This window comes from Microchirus variegatus (genome assembly GCF_963457635.1).
Source record: "Microchirus variegatus genome assembly, chromosome: 5".
Classification (NCBI taxonomy): domain Eukaryota; kingdom Metazoa; phylum Chordata; class Actinopteri; order Pleuronectiformes; family Soleidae; genus Microchirus; species Microchirus variegatus.
This window is the reverse complement of record NC_139806.1, coordinates 6,652,826-6,677,968: the sequence shown is the minus strand read 5'-3', so window position 1 is coordinate 6,677,968 and position 25,143 is coordinate 6,652,826. Positions and strand designations below refer to the sequence as shown.

The 25,143-nt window shown below is 42.9% G+C and overlaps 1 protein-coding gene across 1 annotated transcript in view; it reads left to right on the top strand.

Annotated features, from left to right (window-relative positions):
* zeb1a (zinc finger E-box binding homeobox 1a) overlaps positions 1-25,143 on the top strand; it is a gene marked incomplete at both ends in the record, with an annotated part of 65,508 nt that overhangs the window by 21,138 nt on the left and 19,227 nt on the right. The window contains one exon of the mRNA XM_083888916.1: positions 24,849-25,037. Coding sequence (XP_083745042.1) covers positions 24,849-25,037 — 189 coding nt within the window. The remainder of the gene's footprint in view (positions 1-24,848; positions 25,038-25,143) is intronic.

The window sequence follows — 25,143 nt, the reverse complement described above, 5'->3', positions numbered from 1 at the left end:
GCAGGGCCATCTCCACTGTAGTCACTCTTATCTTATAATTGACTAAGAGCTGAAACACTAATTGATTTGTCGATCTACAGGAAGCTCATTATTTTAAGCACAAATGCCCAAACCTTCCCTTTTGTGTATATGCATTGGGTTTAAATCGCCCTTTCATGGTTGTAAAATGAAAAATTAAGGTAAGCACTTGTGATTCATTAACATGCAAAGTCTAAATGATGAATTCATAAAAGAAAAACAACTTAATCAATCAGTGAGTTTAATCACGATTGATTTAAGCAGCAGCTCTTATTCGATAACGTGCGTCAGAGTGCTCACAGCGAACATGCTAATACGTACAGGGCGGATTATAAAGCTAATTAATGCAGAACGGGGAAGTGGAAAATCTGTGTGCAGCGTATTTACATACGTGGTGCCACAATCACCGTAGTGTCAGAATAAACTAAATCTAGTGTTTTGGTGCAAGCATAAGCGCACTTATGTGTGTGTGTGTCTGTCGTATACCTCTTTCCCAGCATAGCAGGTGTGTCTGAGCTTTTAGCTCCATTACAAGCCTCATAAATACCATCTGACACCGTTACAGCAGGCAGGCTTCAATATAAAGCAGTTCTCCCGTGGCGTGAGCATGCAGCCCTTCAGGCACAATTATATTACAGCACACTATAGGGGAGGGAACGCTGCACCTTACTGCCCAGCACCTCTGAGCTGGTCTGAGCACTTTCACGACTCCTGTGTTTAATACCTCGTGTCGAACCTGTTTTCTTGAAATCGCTTCATAAATCAACCTCGGTCGGATTCCTTTTCTTTAAATGTTTTGTGCGATGTTCACAGCCCGATGTGCATTTGAGAACTGATTTCGGCGCTGCAATCATTTTTTGGATTATTAATTGATTACTAAATGAGACGTCAGCTATTAGAAATAAATAAATAAATAATCAATCAAGAAGTTGTTTGGTCAATATAATGTCAGAAAGTAATGACGATTTTGAGGTCCAATCCAAATAAATTCACTTTTTCTTGTATCTTGTTTTACAGAGCAAAGTATCCCCCTTTATTTAAGGGATTATTGATTATTTAACTATTTTTGATAATTGATTATTCAGGGTTTCTCGTGATTTTTCTGCTCCTTAAATGTGAATATCTTCTGTTTTCGTTGACCCGTTTGACAAATAATGATTTTTTTTTTCACATTCTAGGACATTTTATGGACCAAACATACACTCACACACACATACAATTAATCTCGGAATTAATCAAAGGATAAATCGATTTAACCAAGTCCAAAATCCACACACACTCAAGTATGAGCAAAAATAACAGAGCAGGGGAAGTAAAATTAAAGCTGCAATGTGCAACTTTTGGCGACATTTGTTGTTGTTGACATTATTATTATTGTTCTGCCTCTGTTTGGTCTTCATGAACAGAAACTGATGCAGCAAATGTTGTATGCTGCATCCTTCATCAGAAAATAGACCCGACCGAGAGAGCGTTTGTAAATAACCACTGGCAGCGCCTGGACGGGAGGGGACAAACTGTTGCAAATCCCCTCGTCTCAGCCGAATTCACTTCTGAAACTTTTTCGTCTTTGTTTTTCTAAGTCATACTTTCAACCCAACTCACACACGTCACCTTTAAGTTGTGTCGATTTGGGACACATCTGTGGCGTGAAGTTGGCAGAATCATAAGCGTTTGTTTTGCATGGACTTTGTGCAGACACACCTCTGCGCCACGTTTTCCTTGTTGCATGTGGATGACATTTCAGTCGACTTGCAGTCTGTACATGCTTGACATTCTGCTAAACTGTGTTCTGAAGGTCCTGCTTGTCCGTGTGTGTGTGTGTGTGTGTGTGTGTGTGTGTGTGTGTGTGTGTGTGTGTGTGTGTGTGTGTGTGCGTGTGTGTGTTCCTTCCCTCTCCCTCCTCCCTGCATTGTGTGACCGGGTAAACAGACGTAGCACATACGTATATCCTCATAGGCGGCATGTACATCTTGGAAGTTTGCTTTTGTGACCTTTGACCCTTTTCGACTGATTCATTATGTGTTTACATATATATTTTTTTTTTCATCAGCACTTTCATTTGTAAAGGTTTGCCTTTAAGTAAAAACTATTTTAAGTGTGATTGATGTTGCCTTGTCCTTTTTATACCATATTTCTCCAAGTTAACCTAGTTCCATAGTGTCCTAATGAACATGTCTGTGACAGGAAATGACATCAGCCACAGAGGCTACTGGGAGCTAACAACAGTTAGCATTTGGAAAAGTGATCATTTGCAGGCTCTAGCAGGCACATTGCCGTCATATATAACATGAATCCACTGGACAGATATATCCTCTGAGGCTGGAAGTCTGTGTAGAACTCTGTGCTGCACTGTGGAGCCAAGAATAGAACCTTTCGCAGACTTCTGGTTTTCGGATACTTTTACCCTCGCCTGCACTCTCTCATGATTTATGGACAAAGCGGAGCTCCGCGAGACAACACTTCCAGGAATTTAGCGCATTGTGACGTAGCAATGAGTGCGGAAGTCAACATTGCGTGTTTTATCTCCTGTACTTAGACTGAGGAGGACCACAAAAACATGACTGAGTCATCTTTTTTTCACACTTTGCCGACTCAAAGGGCCTCCAGAATCCCAAATATAAGGATTTAAATGATTAAAGTTGATTTTGCATGATATGGGACCTTTAAACAAGCTACTTTTTTCACTTTAACTACTTCAGTAAAATGTTATCAAAACAGTGGCACTTTAACTTGAGCCCCCTTCCCCTTTCATCTTTGAGGTTTAAGCCGAAGTTTCAATCCATCGTCTCAAAGCACATGGAGATCACCCTCCCGCTCTGAGATAACGAAGCCGCCGCTGACACTGCCAGCGCTCTGGTACCCGGGCTCAAGCTCATACCTTCCCCCCCCCCCACTTTGATGCTATAGCCCCTTTTTCAGCCACTCAAACCTAGCTAGCACGCCACACGCCGTTCATCCAGATGGCAGCGGCATAGTCTTCATTTAGCGAGTACAGGAACCGCTCAGCCAACCGGGGCTTTGTGCCAGAGAGCTCCCCGTACGGCACGCTGCTGTCGCGGCTGCTGCCAACTTCTTGACATACAGTAGATGAGCATTTTGGCTCCAGCTGTGCCAGAAATACAGTAGTCTGATGAAGTCGTATAATGGAAGATGATAGGATGGTGAAATAGCCTGCAGGATTAATTCAGCTCTGTCCAGTGACTAAGAAATCAGGTTTCCTCCACGTAAAAAAGTTCTCTTGATTTACATCCCCTTTGAAATCCTAACTGAACAAGTTACGGTTAAAGAATATTCAATAGCGATTTGTCTGATTCTCTGCGGATTACTCCAATGCAAATTTGCTTATTTATTAAACCGGATCCATCTGCTGCGTCTATAAAACTCTCAGAACCGTCTTCCTGTGTATTTCTCCGAGAAACACACAGCTAAACGTCTGGGTGTAATTACGAGGCACGACGTGAGCAAATCTGTGCGAGATTAAATTTGATTCCTCGAGCGTGTTTGGGACTTTGCAGAACTGAAGAGCAACAGCAACAGCAGCAGCAGCACAGATATATTTAACCCTTACACACACACCTCCTTCATCTGTGTGTATTTACATGATATCTATACACACACATACTGTAACATACCTACACACTTAATATACACTTTGTCTACAAAGGCCACAGTTACCTTATATGGATAAAAATACCAAATGTGGCTGAAATCTCAGCTCAATATCATATGTGATCCACTCGCCAACTGCTGCACAAGATAACAACTTTAAAGGTGCCATATGTAAGAATGTGGCCAAAAACGGTTACTACATTCAAATATAAAATACCGTGGTCTTTTCTGTTTCGTTTTCTGACGTAACTGGCAACCCGTGGTTGCTCGGCAGACTCTACTGAGTGCAATGATTGGTAGACGGCGGTAGGTGGCGCCACATGCCAAAACATGATTTCAAAACATAAACATGATTTGCAGTCTGCAAAATATTTTTTTTAATGCAAATAGTTTGTTTTTTGAACATTATTCCTGAGTCTCTGTGACATATTAGAAGGATTTTATGACCAGTTGCTTTAGATTTATTACATAATGCACCTTTAATATGTATATTTCTATTTATTTATAGTGTCTTTTTTTAAATTTAGCCAGTACATTTAACCCCCCTCCCCCCATACTCATGCATGTTTTACTGTAAGTGCAAAGCAAACATTTTGACGGACAGTTTACCACACAGTTGACCTCACTCGGTCCAGACAGCCGAGGTCAGCAGTGATAACACAGTTTTGATGTGACAGCATTCGTGAGTGCGTGTTTACCCAAAAGATCAAGGCAGAGCCACACAAAGCATCGCCTGCCCCCGAGTGCTAGACTTAGTTTGGCATCACAGAAACATAGAAGCCTAGCGAAGCATAGCACTGGTACAGAAACTGCTCAGGGAAATGCACACTTCCCCCCCCACCCTCACCTAAAGGCTCGACTTTGTTGCAGACGTAGCTACTTTTCACATGCGCATGGTGCCATGTTCTACGTGTCACCATGTTCTGCTTTTGACGGACTCCAAAGCAGGTCTTTGTAATCAGTGGATCAGTCTGCACTTCTGCGACCTATTTCCCAAGGAGTTTACTGGCAGGGAGAGAACAAGCATGATGTGAATACTGAGCAGGTGACAATGGGAGGGAGATGAAGGCGAGCTGATGCTGAGCGGGGGAGATCGTGAACCACAGGCACACAGTGATGTACCTGCTGCAGGCACAAATTAGCCTGACAGATTATTATTGATATGATTCTAGTTGTTTTATCGGGTTAAAAAGCACAGTGCGCAGACTTTTGAGCAACTTAAGGGGTGGGATGGATCGATTTCCACAATCACTGCTTGAGTATATCAAATTTTTATGCTAAATCATGACTTTTTTTTTGGGAAAAGGTATGTATTTGTGAGAGAAAAAATGAACATTTGGGATACCCTTAAACTTGGGACATACTATCCGTGACCGCAGAGGTCTGCTATCATCCATGTAACAGTAAATGTACTCAGTGGTGGGTGAGGACCCTCTGCAGATAAATTCAAGCATCTCCTCCCCTTTTTTGGCATGGTTTTCAGCACACTTTTTTACAGTTCATTCAGGAATAGTACACTCTTAGAAATCAGGGTTCCAAAAGGGTCCTTCTACAAGAGCTTGCTTCTGAAAAAAGCTTTCCCGAAGAAAGGGTTTTTCAAGGGTTCTTGGTAACACTAATGTTTCAGTAAGAACCATTTTGATCCAGAGAACCCTTTAAAACCCCTCTCCTGATTAAAGGTTTTCAAAAGGGTTCCAGATGGAACCTTTTATAAAAAGGTTCTACCTGGAGCCAAAAAGGTTTCTCCTATGAGGACAAGCCCAAGAACCTTATATGGTTCTACTTATCACTTTTATTTCTAAGAGTGTACCAAAATGACTGGCCCCAACCGTTCCATTTTTTTGGTACCCTTCCCTTGGGGTACCAGAGTAATGGTACGGTATAGTATGGGTGGAGCTAGACCCATGACAGGGATGAGAGAAAATTGCCACTCCAAACCATTCCAAACCATACTGTACCATGATGGAAACACGGTTTTTGAGACTTACAAGGATAACTAGTTGTTGCACTTGGTGGAGCACTCTAGTTTTGGTTAAAAGAGACAACGAAGAACATGGTGACCATTGGCACGTGCTTAAGGTGATGTGAGGAGGTGTTATGGTCACCACACATGTTCAACTCATCATACGAAGCGTATTAGGACATACGAATGAGGGGAAACAAGGAAAGCCAGACTGCTTTTACTGCATTTTAGTATGAACGGAGCATGTACGTGTCAGTCTTGGTGATAGTTTGTCAGCCATCTCTTTCTTTGTAGGTTTACCATAACCCACATACACGTATTAGCCGCGCAGAATCAGAATCAACAGGGACAGTTTACGTGGCAGATATACGGACGGTGAGTAGTTCATCGATCCAATCTATGATTAGCTGAATGCCTCTGCATTACCTGAGTCCCTGAAGGATATCCTCTGTTTGGCTCCAGTGAAATAGAAAGCCTAATGGCTATGAAATTAGTCCTCACGCAAATTGAAAACACATTACGATGAAAGCGCCGTCTGGAAGAACCGGGGTGTAGATTGAAACTCAAGATGTGTTGGAGGTATCCGAGTCCTCTGCTCCGTGCCCTTGCTGTCATCTCAGTGGCTCCGGAGCGTCATCGCTCCTATTATATTTTACGATAATCATTACGTTATGAATGGTTTTTAAGGCGGTGACAGGCGAGGGTGAATGTCTGGGAGTGGAGACAGTGTTCTGTGCAATTAAAGACTTAATAGGTTCAACTTGAGTGACATTTTCAGCGCGATAAGCCCGGCTGTGTTACACTGAAGGTCAATGGAGGCAGTGGCTTCATCCATACTAATAATTTTTAGTTTTAAATGGCGTTTTTAAACAAGCTTTGACTTGATGGACATTTTTGCTTAGTCTTAGAAATAAACTCTGTCCAAACAAACCTGGAAATGACGATGTTCTCGAATGTTTTGTTTTGTCTACAAACTAAAACGAGACCGTTTTAATGATTTCTTCGTTATGCGGAGCAAAGAAACTAAGAAAACATTCACATTTAAGAAGCTGAAACAGTCAGAAATCTTGTTTAATCATGAAAAAGCTGATTAATCGCTTATGAAAATAGTTGACGATTCATTAAGTAATCCAAATAATAATCGATGGACTAACTTCTACTGGATCACTGACAGTGTGGAATTCTTATTGACGGCAAGCTTTGCACTCATTTATGGTCAAAAGGACACTGATGATAAGACACAATCATTCACCAGGGTCTCCATTTGTTCTCCAGTAAGTGTTTTCAAAGTTCTCCATCTTTCGGGGCTTGCACATACCAGACTACCATGCCATGTATTTTTAAAACTGAAACAATACCATTGATGACACACAGCGTCAAATCCATGGCCCTCTGTAGCTTCCACGAGCTCTTCCAGAGTGTTTTCCTCGTTCTGATTTGATTCAACAACCTCACTCTCGCCACCCTCTCGTGACTCAAGTTTGATTGAGGACATATTAACCTTGTTGCACCTTGAAGAGATCGACCACCCCCCACTTGCAGTGCACAGTGACAGAAGAGATAGAAGACAGACAGAGGGGGGGAGGGTCAGTTTTTGGGCCTTGGGTTAAAGGCCGCAAGGCCGGACTGTGAACGGCACATCAGTGCGCATCAGTTCACTGAGCAGCAACCCGCACAGATCCGTTCTGTCACCTTTGTTTTGTGATATTGTCCAATCTAATACCTGACGTATTTCTCCTCCGCCCACACAAGGGATCAAAGGTCAAGATCGGCTGCGTAACAGCTCTTCTGGCACGAGCCTGGTTTCCCTGTCAAGGACACTTTAGCGGGTAATGCTTTTTGAACCCCAGCCGTTTGGGTTTAAAGAGTCATTGCCACTCCACTGTCCATCAAAAGTGCGCCGGCCTCATCGAGTGGCCCTAAAAAAATGAGAGCGACAACAGTTATGTATATTATTAATTCATCTATTAATTATACTCTTTTATGTGGTCAATAAATCTTCATCTTTGGAGTCTAGACTCAAAAGTTTAATGTATCATCTCAGGCTTTAGGGTCATAAAATTATACTTTATTTGAACCCTTTTGGAAGATAATTAAAAACATACTTTAGCTTGTTTCTTCTTAAGGCTCACATAGAGTGGCCCTGTTGCACATATATGTGAGTTATGGAGGTCTACTTACATACATTGACTTGTTTTTATGGTCAAAAACCTCCTAGTTGTTGTAAATGAGATAGATCTCTCCTAACTGAAGCTCTTGTCAGCCGCTGTGTCTCAGCCAGCGTAGAGCCTTCCCAACTGCATCGTGATTGGCCAATTCCGCTTTAAAAATGGTGAAAATTCAGCGATAGAAAAAACGGAGATAACGTGCTCAAGGCGGCAGAACGCTAAAAGCATTATTATCATAATATTATCAAGTTTTTCAACTGTTTTTCAGGCATTGTGTGCCTCAGTTTCACACTTTAGCCGTTCATGCTAATGCTAGCATCTGTGTGTTGGTGTGCAGAGGTTTTAATCCTCATGCTCTTATTATGTGTTATTTCACGTGAAAATCTCTTATACGAGATGCTTTTATGAGCTACTGCTACTTGCAGTTGTGGATGCATGTGTTGTTAAGACTCCTGCGTCCCACAGCATTTTCAAAACCCACGATGAGCTCACAGCAGTGGGTGAAATAGAAACGCCGGGCATCTACAGCAGCTTCAGTTATGATGACCTACATTTTGCTCCCACCAGTATCTGTCACTCCATCACAACAACAACAACAACACCGGAATCCTGAGGGACTACAAAGACGAAGTCACATACCTACCCCAGGACTTTTAAACGTAGCTTCGCGTCTCGTCTCGTGTTTGTTTTGTTCGTCACGAGGCCCACAGGGCTGTGTGTTTGTGTACGGCACAGGAATCTGAGGCTGGATGATAATCAGCTGGTTTGGAAGGACTTCCTGTTCCACGTTTGCTTCCAAACAAGCCTGACACATGACAGAGAGCGAGGAGCTGTTTGTCGTTGAGGGAAACACCTTCGCTGTGGTTTAATGCAGTTTACAGCATTCCCGTATCCATTCATGTTGTAAGAGTGGAATAGAAACAGAAAGTATCTTGGGTTTGTTTGGAAAGCAACATGTGTTTCTCTGTGCTGGCCTTTGGAGGGACTAACCTAAATATTGTGCATGCAGCAATAATAGTAATAGCAGTAGAATAAATTGTTTAATAACTAAATGATTTCAAGAAACTCAAAAAACATGAAAGGTTTGCCATTTCCAGTTTCAGTGGGAGTTTTTATTTGACAGCAGAATGAGTAATATTGATATTTAAACCGTCGTGTTTCCATGTGTTGTACTACCAGAAGACAGGTTATATCTGTTAACACGTTGGCTCATATATGGTATGAAAAAACGCTGTAGAAACATCAATACATTCACAGCAAGAACATTTGAATCTGCAAGAACATGCTCGTATTGATATTTAATAGAATATACGATGATCCTTGATATTGGTACAATAAAGTGAAGTACTTCACTTGACAGTGGTTGTGATTTGCATTTAAGCCTCCAACCACTAGTTGGCAGCAGAATTTTTGTTCATTTGACTCTCTGCCCAACACAAACAAAACTCTTTTGTTCATAAATATTAGTGCTGGGCACGCAAACGGCGTCAACGTTCAAAGCATGACGCGTTTCCATGACGACTGACTGGAAAAAGACGCGCGTGACGCCATGTTTATGCGACTCCCAATAAAATTAAAATTAGCGTCTCTAAAGTAACGCTAAACTTTAAAAACACACACATGCAGTACACAGGTACGCTGGTCATTTGTAGCGCTGCTCTCTTCCAGTTTGACTGTAGGCATGCTAACGGAGCTAACAGGTAAACGGTGCATGACGTAACACGCGTCTTTTTCCGGGTCAGTTGTCATGCAAACACGTCAAATGTTAACGTGCGTCAATGTTGCCGTGCCCAGCACTAATAAACATATAATTACTATCACCGTTTTCCAAGTGGATGTTTGAATGTTAGCATAAAAAGTGACTTCTGTTCGTCCGCACACAGTCTCTGTCGGTGACGTGAGATGCATGAGGTTGTTATTTGTGTTGGAGTTTGGAATACGAGACCCTCGTGACATGTGTCGATGGTGGGAAGACCCCCCCCCCCCCCCCCCCCCCCCGCAGCTACTGCTGCAAGATAAATCCACTTATATTCAAATGATTGGATTGTGAAGCACCTCTGGCTCTGTCGTCACTGGTGCATTTCAAACAAAAGTAGTAGTCTGTGCCGCTTTCTTCAGTCCTCCTGTGTGTGTGTGTGTGTGTGTCATATGGTTTCAGGCCATGCGCTCAGATCCCACCCCCATCCTGCCTCCTCCTCCGCCCTCCACACTTTGTGTCGCCGCTCGTTCCTCGTCAGTGTGCGCCGGCCGGCAGCCGGGCAGCGACCTTTCCGACCTCTTTAGCACCGATTGTGTAGCATGGCTGTTAGCTTGGCTGCACTCGCCCGTCTCTGGCCTCCAGTCTTACACTATGGCTCGGCTGCTCATTGGGGGGGCCGTTTGCTCATCCGTTGAACTTAATGCTCATCTGCTCTTGGAAAATGAGGTACGAAAAAATTCCTACCACGCAATCTTTGCTGTCTCGTTATCAAGGTTGAAAGACCCATGTTGACGTCACGTTGGTGTCATTTGAAATAACACTACCGTTCAAAAGTTTGGGCTCACCTACGCAATCGTTTGGTGTTTTCCATTAAAAGTCACACTTTTATTCATCAACAGAGTTGCAAAATGAATAGAAAACGAAGCCTCGAGCCGTTTTCTCAAAAGGAAAACCGCTCAGTGAAGGTCGCCCTCGCGCTCGCACTGCAGTCTATTTGTGCGCCATAATAAAATCGAAGAGCCACATCCAGGTGATGTATGGATAATATGTAGCCTGTCACGAGCCCTCGAGGCACCGTGAAAAGAGCACAAGCGCGTGCATTCATTGAGCCAGACAACAAGATTTAACGTCTTAGTCCTGACTCAGTGTCTGTCACAGTGGACGCTGATGTAATCATGGAATTACAATAAGAAAGAAAATTGCTAGTATTGTAGTTTTGTAGTTCTCTCTCTCTCTCTCTCTGTGTCTCCATGCCTGTGAGTAACAGCTGGGTTTCTTAGGTAAATTGAATCAGCTGCTCCCTGGTCTGTCGGGCTCTTGTGTGGCCTCTTGGCATTGAAACCCAAGCCATCAGATTGATTTTCGCTCTCTCTTAGTCGGCCTCCCCCTCCACCACTTTTATTCCTGCCTGGTGTTGCACAGCTGGCCTCACTAGCAGAGCAGAAACCCTGAAGGGTCCGCTAACTAACTAACGCTGGATCCTCCAGGACCGCGGCCTCATCAGCGTGTCCTCCTCTTTGTGCTCCATTTCCCCCCCCCACCCCCCTGGACAGTCGGCGTCCGTCTGGTCCGGCGGTCACTCGGTCTCTGTGCGACCGTGACTGTGACTGTGGCTGTTACGCTGACAACTGGATGTCAGGTTTCTTCTGGGAGTTGAGCTTATGTAACCACCCCTCATCTTTTCTCCCCCCAGAGACGAGAAGGAAACGGGGTCAGTTCAGCTCCTGTTAATCGCGTATTTTTGGCGAGGTAGCCTTGAGACAGCACACACACACACACACACACACACACCTCCTTCAGCTATTTTATCTCCGACTTCAGCTCCTGCTTTCAAACCTGTTCTTAGCCCTTCAGACTCAGAAGGCTATTTAGGAGCATCTTCTTCCCCAGGGGGCTGTTTGTTTGTCAAACCTTAGGGAAGCAGGACAGGCAGGCAGATGACGTCACTGTGATTACCTGATGCTGCACTGTTTGTCCTAAAGCTGTCCTGGAATATAATATAACATGAGTGATGGCTCCACAGTTATACACCTGTTTATCCCCAGGTTTAAATATTGGTTTATGACCAGTGGGTACGTGTTTAAAGGGAGAAATCCACTTTTTAATGATTTTAATACTTATATTTGGGACTCTGGAGGCCCTATGAGTCGGCAAAGTGTGAAAAAAGATGACTCAGTCATGTACAGGAGATAAATCACGCGCTGTTGACTTCCCCACTCCTTGTCCCTAAAAAACGTGAGAGTGCAGGCAAGGGCAATAGTATCCAAAAGAGTGGAAGTCCGCAAAGTGTTCTATTCTTGGCTGCACATTGCAGCACAGAGTTCTACACAAACTTAAAGCCTCAGAGGATTTACATTTTATAATATGACGACAATGTGCCGGCTAGAGTCGGCAAATAAGTAAGTACAGGAGATAAAACATGCGATGTTCACTTCCGCACTCATTGCTACGTCACAATGAGACATTCCTGGAATTGTTGTCTCACGAAGCTCCGATTTGTCCCTAAAAAAACGCGAGAGTGCAGGCGAGGTCAATAGTATCCGGAAGTGTTCTCTTCTTGGCTGCACAGTGCAGCACAGAGTTCTATACAAACTTACAGCCTCAGAGGATTTACATTTTATATATGACGGCAATGTGCCGGCTAGAGTCGGCAAATGATGGCTTTTCCAAATGCTAACTGCTGTTAACTGCCGGAGCCTCAGTGACGCTGACGTAGTTTCCTGTGTCTCATTTGCATATTTAAAGAGACAGGCACTCAAAAGAGAGCATTCTGAACAGGGCTGTTTTGGCAGAGTGATTGAACTGCTGTGGTGCTTCATCCTTAAGGTATTTTGACCAAAGTACGTCACAGACATGTTCATTAGGACACCAGGGAACTAGGTTCACTTGGAGAAATAGGCTATAATATGTCTCCTTTAATTGACATCCACCTCGAGTCCATTGACTCAGCAATAAATGCAGTTTTTTTTGTACCGGTTTCAGTTTTAATTCACATCAGAACGAAAAGCAAGAACCTATAATTTAGACTCTCATTTCTTATATATCTGCTTCATTTCTGGACTCACATTTATCTTCTGACAGTTACTTTTTATTTGATCTTACTTCATTTTATGAGCAACTTAAAAATCGTTCACTCGCCCCCATGAATTTGAAAGAGGGGGCCAAAGTAAAAGCGACGATCGGTGTCGAGATAAAAACATCATCATTCTTCACAGATGACTAAAGCGTCTTTGTCACACTTGACAGTTTGACCTGCCAACGTTTCCTGAACGCCACACGGCTGCTTTCGTTTCTCAGCTTCACCACCTCGTGCTGATTTCCTGTATTTCATCACCATTCTTACCTGATTGACGTCGTTTCCTTTCTTTCTTTCTTTCAATTAAACGACAAACTCTGTAAACACGACAGACTTTCGCTATCCTAAATGGGTCAGATAACGTGCGGTTTAATTAATTTTGACCTTGCGAGCGTGTGTTTGCGTGACTTAATTGACGCAGAGGAGATAAAAAAAACAAACAGTAACTGTATACAGTAAATCAAGCATGATAGATTACTTTGTAAAACCTTTTAATCCAGGAGGGGAGAGCTGGTATGGATGGTCTTTTGACAGAGGAGATTAGTGAGTGTGGGCACATATATATTCTGTATGTGTGTGTGTGTGTGTGTATGTGTGTGTATGTGTGTGTATGTGTGTGTATGTGTGCATCCTGATGCAGCAGATTAATGAACTGACATATTAAATTAAACTTAAGCTTGAGCATGAGCCGTGATGAGGGGGGAGTGGAGAAATAGTGTGTGTGTGTACGCACTTGTATTTGTTACCTCTTTAGGACCTTGTCAGGACCAGTAGTCGTCGTCATGGAGACCAAAACCTGGTCCTAAATGAGACAGAACTGCATTTATGACGTACTGGTTAAGATCTGGGCTAAGATTTGAATTGTAGTAAGGTTAAGGTAACTCGTTTTGGGGGTCAGACCTTAAAAGGATAGCTGCGCAAACCTTTGTGTGTGTGTATGTCTTGTATTTACATATTTGTGAGGTCCAGAAAAAACCCTTTTTCAGGTGTTAAGACCTGGTTTCAGGGTTAGGAGTTAAGAGTTAGACACTTACAGTTAGGGTAATATGTCCATGATGTGTCCTCACTAACGTATAGAAACAAGTTTGTGTGTGTCTGTGTGTGTGTGTGTGAGAGAGAGAGAGAGGGAGGGAGGGAGGGAGTGGGTATGTGGCATTTTATAAGTGAGTATGACAGTACAGGTTGTGTGATGGACTGCCTGCTGAGCTCATCCTTCATACACCTCACATACACACACACACACACACACACACGCACACCCACGCACACACACACACAGTATAACCTGGCACGGTCTGAACGCTGTTAAGCATTCACTGTGTTGAGGTGTGCACTTCTGTTTCTTGTCCCCGTGCAGCATTAGCATTAGCATTAGCATCAGGGGGTTTCTATGAATCTCGCTGATGTAGCTCATGTCCCCCTCATTTCCTAGACGTGAGCAGGTGACACACGAGAGAGAGCAACAAGCTCTGTGACTCAGCTTGACTCAGTCTGACTTTGTTGCGTCTCTTTCATATTTTGCATATAAAACACAAGCACAACACAAGAGCTCGGCTGTGATTAGGGCCAGAACTAACGACTGTTGTCATTATCAATTCATTTCCTCCTGACTAATAAATGGTCGCAGCGTTGACTTGCTGCGTAGAGCAAAAGAGTGGAGCTGACGGTGGAGGAGGATGGAGGTGAAGGCAGGAGCAGGGAAAGGCACTGAGGTAAACAGGAAGTGACCAGTCACCACTTTTAACAAACCCCACCGCCAGCCCACTTCCTGTATGTGGACGTCAGGCCTCGCCGAGGGTGTTCGGGTCACTGTGAGAGATTTAAAATAACCTCGCTCTCGTCCTGTCGCTGGACAAGAGGTGACGCCTGTGTGTGTGTGTGTGTGTGTGTGTGTGCATACACACATGTGTGGGAGTAAATTCCTCAGAGCACAGTGTGACCCAGTTGTTGTCAGACGGAGTTAAATCCTGCTGATTGTGCAGTTGACGCGCACACGCGGCGGATAGGAGTGTGGGTGTTTTGTTTTTGTCACACAGGTAGTGATATAAGTTGCTGTGACAAGGGTTTGTCAAGGAAGCATCCAAACACCAGGCTCAGTGGGATTTAAAGAAAAATAAAGAAAAGAAGAAAAAGGAAAAACTGCCTTTCACCGTGGAACCTCTTTCACAAAAGCACAGTTTCTTTTGTCTCGCTCTGTCGCCGCCTCCCCCCCCCCCCCCCCCCCCACGGGGTCAACGGTCAGAGGGCAAGTAGCATGCAGAGAGATGCCCTGGATCTGGCAGCAGCAGCAGCAGAGATAAGTTTGACTTTTAAAAGCTGAAAACTTCAGGAGAGCAAATACCTGTGGTTATTAACTTAACCCAAACACCTCAACTAAATATGGCACTTATAGGTTGTTATTTTTAGTTATTATTTTTCAGTTAAAAATTAAATATTTATATAATAATATAATAATTATAATATAATTATATGTAATTCAACCAACTCAGAGAGACAGACCAGTAAATATCAAGCCCACACTGTCTATAATGTACATTCTATTTTGTTAATATCTTTCTATATTGTACATTCACACATGGAAATGCGTGAATGTTTATTTTTTATTATCTTTATTTCCCCATTGTGGCATTAATAATATATTTTCTTATTGTATTATTATTATCAATAAATTACAAAATGTATTAGATAGAGTTATTAAAAAGGACATTTTTGTGACGTAGACTGAACTGAACTTCCCTTAGACCAAATTCAGGAGACTAATAATAATAATGATAATAATAATAATAATAATAATGATAATACAAAAGGACTTTAAAATGAAGTGTTTGTTGTTTTTAAGCAGCGTCAGTCCTTCCTTCACTCCCTTTAGTGTTGATGTGACTGATGATGAATCCCAGTTCACGAGGCAGCTGCGACAGGTTTGAGCTCAAAGTTGTTATGTAACACCTGTGTGTACTGCCCCCTCCTGTGGAGGATGAATCACTACAGCCCCGTGCACCAAATACAGCACGTTAAATACTCGTGTTACATCATTAACATCATTGATCGATAAAGTGATCTTAAAAAAAGGGGGAATCGTGTACCTCTGCTAAGATCTGTTTCCAGCCTCGGGAAAGGAAAGGAAACGTGGCTCATGGTGGGAGACTGAGACTAATTAGTGAAGTTCAGAGAGAGGACACTTCTTTTTTCTTTTTTTTTTGGCTGAACACATATTGGCAACACGTCTTCACGGCTGCAGAGCAACCTTTTTGAACCTAGAAAACAAAAATAACGTGAAAAGAAATCCCCCTCACGTCGTCTCCTGAGTATTTTATGATTATTGTTTTTCCCAGAACTTCAGATATTTATTTACACAGTTATAATTATCATGTCATTGAAGTTAAATCACAGAAAATGGCACTCGTAGTTAGAGCTGAAACCGTTAATGGATTACTAAATTAATCTAATGTAATCGATTTTGAAGCTTTTTTCTTGAATAAAACAATATTCCTGATTTTTTTAGCTTCTTAAATGTGAATATTTTCTTTGTTTCTTTGCTCCACAGAACAAAGAAATCATTAAAGCTAAATCATTCTGGTTTGTGGACAAAACAAAGACATTCGAGAACATCGTCAAACATTTTATGAAGACATTTTATGGACCAAACGATTCATCGATTACGAAGACAATCGTTAGTTGCCGCTCCACTAAAGTGTTGTGCCAAGCACAGCATCACCTGGGACTTCTGGGATGTTTGAAACATATTTTTCTCACTTTATACCTGGATTTTTCAGCAATTTGAAGCACGGCCGTGCGAGCATTTGAACTTCCCCCCCCGGTTTCTTTTGGAACAGATCCCTTTATGACTCCCTTTTTTTGCCGTAGACGCGGAATTTGAGTTCCGTTACGTTAAAACTACGTTTCAAGCCATTTAAGCGTCATCCTCTTGATACTTTGTGGACACATTTTGAGATAAAAGCAGCACAGATGAGTGTCAGTTTCATTTGCTGTGTTTTACTGGATGAATTTAACAGTTTTTTTTTGGTCTGTGTATAATCTTTCTTTCACAAACTTCTTTTCTCTCTGTCTGTCATTACACCCGAGCGACATGAAAGAGCGTCTCAGCTCTGAAGCAAAACTGTGATGTCTTTTCTCTGCGCAGTGTGTAGGTGTCAGGCCTTGTGTAAGGATCGTGCAGAACAGGCCGTTTGCTTTTTGCTTTTTTCTTCTTTTTTTTTTTTCCTCCCCCTGTTGTTCCTTCTGTTTCCCCCGCTGAGGGGCCAGTCCTGTAAAAGAGAGGCGGAGAATGAGAGAGGTCTGATGGGGTCTGATTGAGCACCTGGGCCGAGCAGGAAGCAGCTGGAGAGCCTTGATTACTGTGGACACACACAGGTTTAGGGCAGCTATTCTTCTCAGCGCTTCTACATCGATTTCCATTTATTAAGACAGCCTGAAGGAAGGGTTACTATCATCTCGCTAATGCTTACCCGATCTTAACTAGTTAACTCAGAAAGGTATTTTAATTAAATGTACTGGGGAGAATGAGAAGAAGATATTGTCAAGATTCTGTTCGTCAAACACGTGCATGTGTGGGTTTCATCTGTCACAGACGGACATCATACAAGTGGCAGATGTTCTTGTCTCTGTGGGAGGAGCATGGATGGGGGGGTGTGGGGTGTGGGGGTGTGTCCTGTCCCCTGGTCTGTGGGTGACTTTGCTGGCTGCGTTCACAGGGGGTTTTCCTCCGTGTCCGTGCATGCGTGTCTTTGTTTTGCGGGTATTTTCTCTGCATGAGTGCGTTTGTCTCGTCGAGGTTGTCGGTGATGTTGTTGTTGGTGCGGTTGTGCTAAAACGCGGTGCCGATGGAAACGCGGTGCAGCGAAGCCAGGGGAAATAAGCAGCCACACCCCTCCTCCTTCTCCTCCTCCTCCCTCCTCCCGCTCCTGCTCTCCTGTCTGGGCGGATGACGCAGCCTCCGTCTTACCTCATGATGCCGACTTTTAACAGGCACCTCGACAGAATGACTCAGTGCTCAGCACTCAACGACTTTGAGGACTACACCGGGTCTGCGTCTGTTCTGACGCGGACCTTTTGAGCTCGAGTGCATCTCACGTTAAAGTAGACATATTATAGCCTATTTCTACCAAGTGAACCTAGTTCCCTGTGTGTCCTAATGAACATGTCTGTCACATGCTTTGGTCAAAATACCTTAAGGATGAAGCACCACAGCAGTTCAATCACTCTGCCAAAACAGCCCTGTTCAGAACGCTCGCTTTTGAGTGCCTGTCTCTTTAAATATGCAAATGAGACACAGGAAACTACGTCAGCGTCACTGAGGCTTCGGCAGCTAACAGCAGTTAGCATTTGGAAAAGCCATCATTTGCTGAATCTAGCCGGCACATTGCCGTCACATATATATATATAACATGTATCCACTGGACACGTAAATCCTCTGAGGCTGGAAGTTTGTGTAGAACTCTGTGCTGCACTGCATAGTATGTCCCCTTTTTAAAGTTCTCAAAGTCAAATTAACACAGCACGATCGGAGTTGGACTCAAGATAGCCCTGGCTTGAACCTATAAATATTAGAAGAAGCTGGTTCCACAGAAGAATAAGACAACAGCGTCAAAACGTGGGGAAGTTCAGGCTGGGACATTTTTTGTTTTTGGACTGATGACGATACAATGATTTTTTGCACTGTCAGCACTGTTTCAAAACTCATGGACGGTAGGAAGACTCAGAATGGTGCAAATAATGAGCTCAACTAAAAAAAAAACGCCTCATAATAACAAGCTGAAAAGGATGGGGGGCATATCGCCACCTTGTGTCACGGAGGTGGACGCACTTCAGTCAATAAATAAATAAATAAATAGATTCCCACAGTGCTTGTTTCACTTATACATAATGACATTTCCAAATAAATGTTGACTTGTCAGTTGTCAGATATTTAAAAGACTCAAAACAGTGTTTTTATATGACAATCTCTTGCTTTTTAAAAACAATGTATTCTGATGTACTTTACTTTAAAATCCTGGTCAATGTGCATTGATAAGAATTTGTCCCACAATATGACTGACAAAAAAAAACATAAACAAAACAAAAAATTAGTTACTGTCCCTTTAAGTGGGCCGTCTCTGTGTGCAGCTGCTCAGCTTGTTAAAGTCTGGTCACATCGAGGAGCAGACAGACAGCTTCAGTGATGCGCGCACAGACGCACACACACACACACACACACACACACACACACACACACACACACACACACACACACACACACACACACACAGTGGGGTAATTGTCTGTTAAAGGCTTGGCAAAGTTCCCATTCTGCGCAGCTGCACTGGGTCAATACACACACACACACAGACACACACACACCAGGCAAAGCCACTGTGGTCATGTCATACACTCTAATGTTTTACTCACTCACTCGTCTTTCTTTGGGACTTTTTCCGGTGACGGCTCATAAACAGAAGAGAACGATGACTCACTGTGCTGCGAGTGCTAGTTCAGCTGTGAGAGGAAATCATCGCGTCTGATCGGCAGTTATGATTGTGACGGTTATGCACCGTTTATTAGTCACGTCACGCTGTAACACGCCGACTTTGTTTGGACTGATATTGTGCAGGACGGAGCGTTTCCACACGACACCATCGAGACTTTCACTCTTATATTCTAAAGCAAGGATAAGAAAGATATGAATTGATTGCAACGTTTTTGTTGTTATGCATTTTTTTAAATTTGCATTGAACAAAAAAGAAAAATGGAATTGCAGTCTTTGTGACTAATGCTAATTGCATTGTTCTAAACTGTAATTTGCATTTTGAAAACTTTAAAGATGAAGATCAGGGCTTTCAACCAAATTACTTTTGTTCCAGACTGAAATATTTCACATATCTGATGGAAGCTTTTTCCACTTTTACAATCAGCCGATCAGTGTCCAGACTTCATACAGCGGCGACAAAGATATTCCTGACTCTTGGAAGTTCCCGAAAAGTTCCCGAAAGTTTGCAAAGGAAATGTTTTGCTCATCATGAGCAAACGTCTGTTAGCATTTAGCTCAAAACTAGAGATGTGAATCTTTGGATGGCTCACGATTCGATTCGATTCCGATTCTTCGGCTCACGATTCTTGATTCAAAAGTTGGTACAACGCATAGTGTGTTAGGGCAAATTATGGCATCAAAACAATACAGTTTGTATCAGATAATGTGATAATGTGATCACACAAAGGCAAACTTAAGACAAAAGTTAACATTTATTCATTCAAAAATAAATAAACACTTACTTACTGTACAAAAAAAATAACTTGCATCAATAAAAGCTTAGGCTAGCTGCCTTTTTATCCCAGAAGTTAACACAAATAACACAAACTGGTGTTTTGTGTGCTTGCTTTCTTTCAAAAATCGATTTTTGAATCGCGATTCCTATGTGAATCGATATTTCCCCCCCACCACTGCTCAAAACACAGCTTTCAGACAGAGCTCTTCTTCTTCTTCTCCGAGTAGATTCTGTGCAACGCTGCCCTCTACTGTTCAACGGTCATTTTGCAGTTCTTCAATCACACACTGAAGTTGCCCGTTAATGTTCTTTTTTTCCCCCTGTTCTTGAGTCAGAGTTATGTCACAGAGGCTGAATGTGCAAGCTTCTGTTTTTACTCTGAACACGCTCACTACCCCCCCTCTCTCCCCTCTGCCCCCTCCCCTTCCTGCCACTGCGGCTGACCTTTGACCTACATACTTGGCCATGTGGTCCAGTCAGGCTTGTGTTGTTGTGGTGTGTATGAGTGTGTGTGTGTGTCCCTGACACATGACTTCCCCTGCAGGGCCACGTGTTGTCTCACTGACACTGTAACACAGAGGAAGTTGGATGTTTTTTTTTTTTCTGCTCGCTCAGTGAACTGCTGCTGCTGTTTGTTGTCATTTTATTTATATATAAAGAAAACATAGACCTATCTTCTTCTTTTCCAATCAGCGAGAGTTAAAAGAAACAGAAGACTAGTACTTATGTTGACATAGCTACGCGGAATAATTCACGTTTATTCAACAGACTTTGACGCTCGTCAGTGGTGCAGCAGCATCTGTATATTAACGTGTTATTGCTACACTCTTAGAAATAAGGGTTCCAAAAGTGTTCTTCTACAAGGGCTGAGGTTCTACCTGGAACCATTTGCTGAAGAAAGGGTTTTTAAAGGGTTCTTGGTAACACTAATGGTTCCAGTAAGAAACATTTTGATCCAGAGAACCCTTTAAAACCGCTTTTCTAATTAAAGGGTTTTAAAAGGGTTCTTGGTGGAACCCTCCAAAAGGGTTCTCCTATGAGGATAAGCCCGAAGAACCTTATATGGTTCCACTTAGCACTTTAATTTCTAAGAGTGTAGTTTTTTTTTCTTCATTCACTAAGGTTACGTCATTAAATGAAGGTCAGATTAAGACGAAGCAGACAGGATATTATGAATTCCTCCCTCCGTGTTATTGCTCTTGACCTCTCGCTGACTTCGTTTAAATTACCTGACGAGAGTTTTACAACTCGGATGTGTTTTCGTTCACGTAAATGAAGACTTTTCTTTTGCAGTTGTAGTTAGAGGTTAAAAAACAAGGCTTCAGTCGGAGGTTTGGGAAACACTTGAATTGATGTTTTATTGATCGATTGAGAAAACAATATTTTATTCCCTTTCCTGTGATTCAGTTCAACTTTATTACAATATGTTTATTAGAGCTGCAACTAAAGATTATTGTTCGTAATCGATTAACCTGATTAATTATTTTTTTATGCTTGATTAGTGTTTGTCAAACCTGGAAATGACGATGATTCAGTTTTAATGATTTCTTTGTTATGTGGAGCAAAGAAACGAAGAAAATATTCACATTTGAGAAGCTAAAACGATCAGAAATCTTGTTTTAATCATGAAAAAAGCTTCAAACCGATTCATTGATTATTAAAATAGTTGAATTTAGCTGATATTATTGATTAATAATCGGTAAATTGTTTCAGCTCTAATATACATAATGGTGTGGTAGCAGGTGATATTTTAAGACAGATTTTCAGTAAAACACATAATTTTTTTGCAGTAATAATAATAATAATAAGAGGCATGTTATGAAACATAATAATAATAATAAGAGGCATGTTATGAAACATTTTAATCAGAGATATGGACGGCAGGGAGGCTGGAATGCTGTCGTCTAGACTTCCCTCTTCCTCTCCGCTGTACAGACGTCCAGATGGAGGATTAACATGGCATCACCAGGTTACTGCCTCTCTTTGACACAATAACTCTTTTCAAAGACACGCGATACGCCGTTGCCGTGTTGTATTTATGGTGTGTTTACATCTCGTGTGCTGGGAGCCTCCAGCAGTTATATCCACCCTCTTTTCTCTGCTCAGTGCTGCCCCCCGTCTGCCGTGACGGTAACTACACTCTCGAGGAACGGGGGGAAATTTGCGGAAGTGCCGTTCGACGTCTCCGGATTCAAAACACATCGACCAAAACTGGGAGTAAACACGGACCATGCGTCTGCTGCCCGTTGTTATGCATGCGTCGCTCAGCTGATTGCTGCTCCCTGCAGCCGACACGGTTAAGAATAACTCACCCGTGTTCGGCCTTGTGGCCTCGGGTGCGTTGCACAGACAGAGGCTGTTTAATAACTGAAACTACAGACTTCTCTGTGTGGACGAAGTCAACCACAGTGTTGATTTTTTTTATTTATTTTTTTTAGGAACTTAGGAGCCGCCTGCACTCGGGCCTGGCAGTTACCAAGTTATCGAGTCAAATATTGATGCTCAGGTTACATCGACAGCGCCTGCGATAAATAAACTGAACACAAACGGGGAAAGAATTTTTGCAGATTGCAGCAAAAGAGGGAACTGAAACACAAACGTGAATTTGCTGTTCTTTTATTTTTAGATATCTGGTTCGATGACTTTGACCAGTATTGGATAGCGATGCTGAATATTGCATTAGCTCATCCCTAGTTTGCATCTCACACTCCTTTTCTTTTGTTCCACAACTCGCTCCTGCCTCTTACATCGATCCAGACATGCATTGATCTCATCTCAGCTCCTCGCAAACACACACTCACACACACGTGAGGTTTTCCTGACTTCAGGGGACATTACATTGACTTACATTCATTTCCTGGAGACTTACTCTAACCTTAACCATAATTATTACTGGCCTAATCCTAATCCTAAATCCTAATATATATTCATTTACATTATGAGGACTTCATAAGTCCCCATAATAGGACTGTGTAAACAGTTTGAGGTCCCCACAACATTAGTAATACACACACACAAACTTGTTTTTCAAATCTTAGTGAGGACACATCACTAAGATGTTTACCCTAACCATCACAACCCTTACCCTGACCCTAAAACCATGCACTTAACCCCGAAAAGCCCTTTCAAAATGTCCCCACAAAGATAGGGTTTTGCATTTTTTGGGGGCCTCAAAGAAGATATAAATACGAGAAAACACTTCAACACACTTGAACATCATTCTGAGCTCCACTCGTCTGCCTGTATCGATGACACAAGTCGAGTCATCTCCGAATAAGATCTCATCCTCTGTGAGTCGCGACATAAAGTTGTAAGACACTGAGTGTGTGTGTGTGTGTGTGTCATTATACACACATGTAAGTGGGTTACCATGCATGGTCTGCAGCATGTGCATGGAAGGGTGTGTGAGCGGTTAACGGCGCTAACCTGTAGCAGCTTCCTATTTCATGCAGAGGTGCAGAGAGAGAGAGAGAGAGAGAGAGAGAGAGAGAGACGCACATGCATTGTGTTGTGGTCTGGGACGAGTGTGTGTCGGTGTGTGTGTGTGTGCGAGTGTGAGTGCACACACCTGTCACCTGTGAATAAACAGCCTGGGCTCAACTGCTCATTAGGCATCTTCAGCACCTCCAACGGGACGTACATCTTCCCCGCAGAGCGAACACACACAGACACACACACAGACACACACACACACACAGGTTCACTTTACAAACTCATTTCAGCTCACACACACAGTCATAAGCACAAACATGCTGACAGTGAAAAGGCAATTATACTACCAAGAGAGCCGTGCTCATCATCACTTACACCCCCCATACGCCCTCACCACCATCTATGCCTTTTTTTTGCACACACACACACACACACACACACACACACACACACACACACACACACACACACACACAGACGCACACACACACACTTGTACTTGCTGCATACTGAGGACCGGGTAAAGGTGCTGGCAAAGTGAGGACCAGCATATCCACATTATAAATCAACACAACTACAAATATCTACTTCATGAATGACATCTATGAAAAAAAAAAACTACTGTGTGCAGTACCATGAAATGTCTGCAGGTGGAGCCCCAGAGCAAAACGTTTCTGAAACACCAGGGCCAGAAAAAAGGGTTTTTGTACCAAATGTGAGTAAACAGAGCATGTTTACAACCTCAGGAAGTGATTTCAAGTGAGGACCGGCAAACATGTCCTCACCTAGTAAAAATGGCCTCACTTTGTTGGTTAAAAACCCTCACTGGTCCTCAGTATGCTGCAAGTACACACACACACACACACACACACACACACACACACACACACACACACACACACACACACACACACACACACACACACACACACACACACACACACACATACACATATACTCCTCTAAGTTCATTCTAAACAGTCCACTCGGTCCATTCGTCTTCCTGAGCTTCCATTACGAGGCAGTAACCCACAGACAAACTCACCGACTGCTGCACCAGCGCGGAATAGATTTGCTTTCCGAGGCCGATAAACAAGTGATTACCCCCCCACCCCCCCCGGCTGTAATTTGCCTGCTTTTATGTCGCCTCCATGTACGCGGAGAAAGGGAAATTGTGCGGATCTCGTGTCACGTTGATTGATACGATGTGATGAAAATGATCTTCTGCACTGTGGTGGTTGCAGACGATTCCGGAATTGGATTATTAGTTTTGAGCAGATGAGTAAACATTTGACCCACTTTGATAGTTTTCAGAGAGAGTGAACGCGCAGTTTAAAAGTGAAATATCACACAAGAGGAATATTATCTGTTTGAGGTTCATTTTCTTTATTATTTTTATGTGTACCCTCCAGTGGGAAACCACCTCATGCCTCAGAGGGCATCCAAGTACAAACTGCAGCTAACGATTGTTTTCATCATCGATTAATCTGCGTTTGGTCCATAAAGTGTCAGAAAATGTTGAAAAATGTCTCTCAGACCTCAAAATGATGACGTTCCACAATCCACCATCCAAAAAATAAAACTGCACAAGACCAACCCTTGTTTCTCTGTCTCTCCACCGCAGTGACAAACTTCAACAATGGCTTGGAGGCCAGTTCAGACTCTGACGATGAGGACAAGCTACACATTGTGGAGGAGGACAGCCTGCAGGATACTGAGGTCGCCGATGGGGACAAGACCGCGGCAAAGGACGGCCATGACGCTGCTGCTGCTGCTGCTGCAACAACAACAACAGTATTACCCCACAATGGAGGTGAGATGCTCAAAGAGAAACAAGAGGGGGATCGTGTGTGTTTATCAATATCAGTGTGTAAGGTTGTCGCATGAGCCGTGATATAAATACAGTCCGGCGATTTCCT